This window comes from Lactuca saligna, chromosome 5 (genome assembly GCF_052625555.1).
Source record: "Lactuca saligna cultivar CGN05327 chromosome 5, ASM5262555v1, whole genome shotgun sequence".
NCBI classification, from domain to species: domain Eukaryota; kingdom Viridiplantae; phylum Streptophyta; class Magnoliopsida; order Asterales; family Asteraceae; genus Lactuca; species Lactuca saligna.
This window is the reverse complement of record NC_136421.1, coordinates 25,528,309-25,535,881: the sequence shown is the minus strand read 5'-3', so window position 1 is coordinate 25,535,881 and position 7,573 is coordinate 25,528,309. Positions and strand designations below refer to the sequence as shown.

The window sequence follows — 7,573 nt, the reverse complement described above, 5'->3', positions numbered from 1 at the left end:
GTAAATTTCGAGAGGATAGAAGCTGCTACTTTGGCAAATCACATAGTTAGCCACCCTACGAAAACTTCACAAACACAATTTCCACGTGGGCACAATCTAGTCTGACACGTCACCAAAAAGAATTTATGCCTTGCTTGTAACAAGCGACCTCGTGGGTCCCAACACAGCATGATCTTTCGGTTTTGGCCTTAATCGAGGAACTCAAACATCACACTGTCACAATCACTCAGATGTCCCACTTCATCCAACGGTTCTCATCAAATCCACAAAAAGCATCCACAAGATCCTGATCGTTAATCGTGTAGGGACATAATGCAGGGTCCACATTGGGAATGTGTCACCGATGACAGATGCAGGCTATCCCACCACTCGTAACTTTTTCTTCCTTCTTATTCACATCGCCTTCAACCCCAAAGTACCATTGCATACTTCACATTTACTCTCTTTCCTCTCTCTAAAATACCCACTCTCACACACTAACTGTGTGTGTGAGATTTTCACTTCTGTTTTTTAGAACGATTCCACTTCGGATCAAATGGGTTTAACGTCGCTTCAAGTCTGCATGGACTCGTCTGACTGGTTTCAGGTAAGACTTCTTGCTACATATTATGATTTTAGACTCCTACATTTGGAAATTGATTGTAATTGTTGGGGTGAGAACAAAATTTATTTAAGAAACAAAAATTCAAAACCAGCATTTAGTAACACGAGTCAACATCTACTTGCATTTACAGTTCTTACTTACAAAATACGCAAGTGAATCATAAGTACATTTGCAAAAGAAAGACTACATTTCTAGTAAATAAAAAACTGCAACTGGTTTATCGTTTTAATGGTGCTAAATACATCTATCCATTACAAATAATTGTCTCGAACCCTTTGAAATGGAAAACAAAGAAATCACTTGTTAGGAAAGTCGGTCACTCTTGGATTTTGGTTATAAATAACCCATCATTTTCTAGTTAAAAAAATGATTAGTTAAGGTTTGCATTTAGGGTTTCATAATCATTGCAATATTGTTTTGGAATTTTTATAAAAACGATAAGTTGTTCTTTAAGGGTAACAAAAGATAAAGAATGTCTTGTTTTGGTGTACGTACATTGGAATTGAATGTTCTGAAAGTACAATTCCCGACACAGATTCTGATGGTTTTTTTTATAATTAATATATCCAGGGTACAATTCAGGAGGAAATAGGAATGGATTCATCATCTCCTTCAGGAATTACTGATCCCATGCTTGCATGCTCGCGGCCATTAATGGAGAGAAGGCTCCGGCCACAACAAGACCAAGCTCTCAAATGTCCACGCTGCGACTCCACCCACACCAAGTTCTGCTACTACAACAACTACTCACTCACCCAGCCACGATACTTCTGCAAAACCTGCCGCCGATACTGGACCAAAGGTGGCACCCTCCGTAACATTCCTGTTGGCGGCGGTTGCCGGAAAAACAAGAAAGTCTCTTCTAGTTCCAAGAAATCTACATCCGCGACCCCTAACAACCACAGCAACGATAACAGCATTAACATCCACCACCAGAACCATCAACAAAACCCACATTTGATTAACCCTAACCACCACTTGATTATGAACTCGACTGATCTTCAACTCTCGTACCCGGAATCGTCCATGCAGTTTTCTGCGTCTAACTTGTTTGGAATCGGGAATTCAAGTAATATTCCTAGTTTTATGTTTGAGAATCTGAACAATAGTGCTACCAGGGCTATCGATTTCATGGAGAACAGTGGTGGAGGCGGTGGGAGTCAGTTTCTCGGGATAATGGGTACCGGTGGTTACGCGGCGGAGATGGGTGGTGCAAATATTTTAGCTCAGAATTATCATGGCGGTAATCTTTGTTCACCCTTCGGAGGGATGACACTCGATTCGATTAATAACCCGTTTATGGAAAGAGGGTTAATCGCATACAATCACGAAGGGAACGATGTGCATGATGATACGATCAGTTCACTTGATGTAAAGCCGAAGCTTTTGGCTTTAGAATGGCAAGATCAAAATTGTTCTTCCGATCACCATGGCGGCGCTGCAAGTTCCGGTAGCGGTGGGTACTTAACGGGTCTTGGGTCATCATGGGGTGGCTTAGTCAATGGCTATGGAACATCAACGACTAACCCATTGGTTTAGTGTACGATCGGTTCGAACTTTTGGGTGTGAATTGGAGCTAAAAATGACTGCTTTGGTGGAATTTGAAACTTGTTTTTTTTTTAATATTATAATTAGTGGTGTTGTTGGGTGAATGTTATTTTAATTAGCATTCAGATCGTAGGATTTTGTGACATATCGAGGAAGATAATTAGTGTGTTTTTTTAATGTTTTTTAAAACGAATATCGACGTAATATATGATCTTTTAAGATTCTATATATGAAGAGAATGTCTTTTTAGTAATGTTTTCTTTAGAAGATGATTTGTCTTTGACTGTACTTTGTCTAGTTCCGTTTGTATATAAACTACAATTATTCACACTTGAATGATAAATACATATTTATAAGATTAAGCTTTATATCTATGATTTTAAGTTTAAATTTGTTAGATAGTTGTCCCACAAATAATTTGACGATGAATTCAAGTTTTAAAAATCTTTTTGAACAAAAAAGTACTGATACAACAAGCTTTGCAAAGTTATGTTTTGAATTCTACTTGTAAAGACTTTGCACTCGAGAGCATAACATGTGAAAATACTTTTATCATATCAACAAATATACCAAACTTTATTTCGGATTAAAAACGTAGCAATTTTTTTCAATTTTTCTTTTTCAAATTTATATGTTTACCATTAAGAGTATTCACACCATGTAGTTTAATTGAACAGTTTAATAAGATGAAATGTCTAATTAGCATTAAACTTAACTATAATGAAATGAATCTAGAGTGAACAAAAGTATTGGAATTATTTTCCGACCCAAACCGGTACTGCTTATGTTAATATAAGACTTGTTCGTAGACCTATCAATGAGGCGGGTTTGGAGCGAATCACCTTTGATGCAAACCCTTTAAAAATTCTAAAAACATGACTCATCTGACTCTAATAACCCTCATATTTTGAATAATCAAATCCATACTCGTATCCATCGAATATATCAACAAATACCCAACCCATTAATCCGACGTTTTTTCAATATTACAGTTTAACAATTTTAATGTGTGCCACAAACTAATATTTATAAAAAATATATATATAAAATGCCTACTTAAATAATATATACATTACTTAATACTCACTATCTAACAAAATAAAAATTACATTTTACTTAGACATAGAGTTGCATACTTTAGTGTTATATATATATATATATATATATATATATATATATATATATATATATATATATATATATATATATATATATGAGTTAGGTTCAAATGTTTTCACTATCTATTGTATGTATGTATGATTGATTATGGATCAATCATTTTAGTTATTTTAAGAAAGTAATTAATGCATATTAAATGTTGAAGATGTAATTAATATCCATTATATATCTTCAACATGTAATATGCATTAATTATTTTTTTAAAATAAGTAAAAATTATTGGTTCAGAATCAATCATACATGCACACAATATATATATATATATATATATATATATATATATATATATATATATATAAGTGGGGCGGGTTATAAATGGAGCAAATCGGTAATGATTCATACCTAACCCATTTAATAAAAGGGTAAAATGGTATGGGTCGTAAACGAGTAAACGAATCGAAAAATAAAATCTAAACCCGTAAAATTCTTAAGGGTTTGGAGCGAATCATGGTAAAATCTCGCTCCATTGACATGTCTATTTGTTCGGCATCGACCTTCCACACAATTCAGTATTCGAGAATCTGGGTCGGCACTGGTTCGGTCTCATATCCATCCTTGAATGACAAATTGACATTCAATGAATATGAAATTCAATGATTATTAAATTCTTGAATGGAAAATGAAACGGTCTAAATATGTTTTATTAAACTTTTATAAAAACTTTTATAAAGTTCAATATAATATAAGAAAAAAGAGTAAATTATTGAAATCGTCCCTGTGGTTTGGTCAAAATTACACTTTTGGTCCCTAACTTTTTTTTTGCACTCAGATTATCTCTGTGGTTTTATTTTGTTGTATTTTCGTCCTTATGAATTGGTAAAAGTTGCATGTTTGGTCCCTAACTTTATATATGTAAGGGACGAAAAATGCAACAAAATCAAACTACGGGGACGAAAAACACAACAAAATCAAAACACAGGGACGATCCAAGTGAAAAAAAAAGTTAAGGACCAAACGTGTAATTTTGTCCAAACCACAGGGACGATTTCAGTAATTTACTTAAGAAAAAAAGTAATAAAGTTATAGGAAAAATAAAATAATTGTATAACAATTTATTAAATTTTATAGAGTAACGAGTTAGGCACTAACAAGTAGTATTACTGATTATTTAAGACTATTTATCATCCATGAATTTTTTTCATTATAACTGGTTATATGAAAGAGATTTTGATGTAATTATTAAAAAAAATATAATTGCATTGCGCATTATATTTATCATAAAGATAAAACGCACACAATAGCAATATATACCTTATGAAGGAGATTTTGACGTTTTTCATTTTAGAGAAAGTTTTCGTCTACTTTTACTGGGTAAAATATGAACATCTTATTAATTTGGTCTTCAAATCATAATACAGTATCGTATTTAAAATACAAAAATTGTTATCAATAAACAAAAATTTACTATATATAATTATTTGGCATAAATTACGAACATAAATATATAAATGTACTTTAAAGTATATCCACCCCATAAAAGTATTTATTAAAAAAAAAAAAAAAAAAAAAAAAAAAAAAAAAAAAAAAACTTGTTATTATACTTTAAAACTGCATCACGTAGAGTATAAAACTAGGTGTGAGATTCATTTATTACATTAATTTATTTTAAAAAATTAAATATAAAATTTTAACAATTTGAAAAGTTTGAATTAATAAGAAAAATGAAAAATATTTTGAATTATTAAATTTAATGAGGCTTTAATGTATTGAATACATTACGTATATCAACCATTTCTAATAAATACATTATATATATTACCTTACATATTAAATGTCGAATTCTAATTTAATAAAATGAAAAATACAATAAAATAATAAGTGCAAAATAAAAAATTTAAAAATTTTAGAAGAATATCATATGTCCAAATGAAATAAAAGAGAATATATGGTAAAAAATCCTTTATTTATTAAAATAGATAATATTTTATTTAATATTTTAAATTAATATAAGATAAATTAAAAAAAGATAAATGGAAAACCAAACTATTTGAAAAAAAGAGGAGGAAAGTAAAAGTTACGGGGGTCGCAAAGCCAGAATGGTCTTGAAATGTGTGTTCTCGTTTGCATGCGACTCCTATGTCTCTATGTGTTTTGACGGCTCTCGGAATTTCATAGAGAGTTAATCGATTTTGATAAGCTAAATAATTTTTTTTTATTATTATTGATAAATAACGATAAAATGAGTGATGCTACATTTTTCTTTCATATCACGGATCGGCCACTTCATTTTTGTCTCGATAACTTATTGTCATTTACAGGAGTGATGCAATTTTTGTCATATACTTTTGTTGTCACATAACTTTATTTTTGCCACAACTCATAATTTATATAATTTTTATTAGTTTGTGGTTATTAGATCATTTTTTATATCCATAATTAATTATTATAGTGGTGGTTGTTACATCATTATCACACTCCTATCATTAACCATGATATACTTATCATTAAATACACTACTCCATCTTATTTTTTAAAATAATTTAATTAAAAAATGTTAAAAGCATACATATATTTTTAAATACTAGTTTTTATTAAATTAAAATATCACATTATATCAAAACAATTACATTAATTAAAATAAATAACAATAAAAATAAAAAACCTAAAAATACCAAATATAACTAAAATAAACTACCCTTTATTCCTACGTGGGGCTCGAACGAACTCTTTTATTGTGAGAAAAAGCTTCAAATCTTTGCATTCAGGTCGTCCGCTTTCATTTTTTAACATTTTCATATCGGTTTTTGTTTGGAGCGTCGTTTGTGGTTCTTGAAATGATGTTTGCGCTTCAATCATTTTTTTCCACCCAATTCATTATCTCGGTCTTGTTCTTTTGAACTTGCACATATCAACAAATTTGTCTCTAAAATGATCTATAACACTAGATCCCAAAGACGTCGAAGCCTTTTTTTTTGCTTTATTTCTTCTAATAGGCCGACGAAGGGGTTCCTTATTTTCAAGATCAAGCGGATCATCGTTGATATTGATGTGTGTTCGTCCGTCCGATTGTTGAGAAGTTGCATCCGAGTTTCTTAAACACTTTGAACCGGAAGAGGTTTGTGAAGTTCTTTCAGTTTGTTCTTTCCATTTTGGTGTGTCTTTCAATTTTAGCCATGGTTTCGCATAAATAAAAACTTTGCGGGTTGGCATTGTTTTTTCAAATTGATCCAAGACCGCCTTGAAGACATCAAAATCGTTTGAACCGCTTTTGCATATGTTTTGGAGGTTGTTGTAAATTCCTCCAAATTTTGTGCATTTTAGTTGAATATCGCGGTACTTCGAGCTAATTTGACCGTGATTTCAACTTTCACATCCCGTTAATGCATAAAACACGCTTCAAACTTTCTCCCAAAAACAATTGAAGGTTTGATTATCTCCTTCAATTGGGTCTTGGGAAGCCAAAACCCATGCCTCTGGTAGCTTTTCTTCTTCCTCTTTTGTCCATGGTACCCTTTCCTAGGTGGTGGGGTGGGTTGGGTTTTTTTCATTTTTTCTTATTTGGTTGAGGTGGTAGTTAAATGTTGTATTTTTGAAACAAAATCCAGCGAATGAGGTGGTTGTGATTGTGAAGGTGGTGGTTGTGATTGTTGTGGTTGTGAGGGTGGTCGTTGTGACGATTGAGGATGGAATTGGTGGAATTGTTGTTGAAAGGTCGGGAAAGATTGGTATTGTTGTTGGAAAAGTGGTGTTTGTTGGATAGGGGTGTAACTGTAACACTCTAAAAATTCAAGCCAATTTAAACTTTTCAAAAACAACCAAGTTTCGTTAAATTATTACAAAAAGGTTTTCAATACAATTATTATCAGAGTCTTCCCAGAACCATATCGTAAAACATAACATAAAGAGCGGTACGATCACGCCTTCGCCTTGTCACGGTCTCCTAAAGTACCTGAAAAACATTAAACCACAACTGTAAGCCCGAAAGTTTAGTGAGATACCCCCAAAATACCAACCACATATACTACGCATAACATATCATAACCGAACAGAACAGCCATGCAATTCGGGTCTACTGTATGACTGGTCCGCCGCACCGGGCCTTTAGTCCACCTGGTCCACCCTCTGAGTCTAGCCATATCCCTCGAGTCTGCAGTGTGGTTGGTCCGTCCGCACCGGGCCTTCAGCCCATCTGGTCCACTCTCTAAGTCTACAGTATGACTGGTCCGCCCGCATCGGGCCTTCAGTCGTCCTAGTCCACTCTCTGAGCCTCGGCACATCTGGTCCGCCCTCGTGGGGCCTACA

General features: G+C 33.0%; 1 protein-coding gene across 1 annotated transcript; it reads left to right on the top strand.

Moving 5' to 3' along the window:
* Nucleotides 1–426: 426 nt before the first annotated feature.
* Nucleotides 427–2,376, top strand: HCA2 (Dof-type zinc finger DNA-binding family protein). Its single transcript, XM_078958541.1, has 2 exons — nt 427–586; nt 1,175–2,376. Exons 1-2 carry the CDS (start codon nt 536–538, stop codon nt 2,141–2,143), a joined length of 1,020 nt encoding a protein of 339 aa, XP_078814667.1. The 5' UTR covers nt 427–535; the 3' UTR covers nt 2,144–2,376.
* Nucleotides 2,377–7,573: the final 5,197 nt, after the last annotated feature.

What these genes read in the sequence shown, in the direction of transcription:
- HCA2 (XM_078958541.1), top strand. Translation starts at nt 536, where the DNA reads ATGGGTTTAACGTCGCTTCAAGTCTGCATGGACTCGTCTGACTGGTTT. An exon ending in ACTCGTCTGACTGGTTTCAG is followed by an intron (nt 587 to 1,174) that starts GTAAGACTTCTT and finishes TAATATATCCAG; the next exon opens with GGTACAATTCAGGAGGAAAT.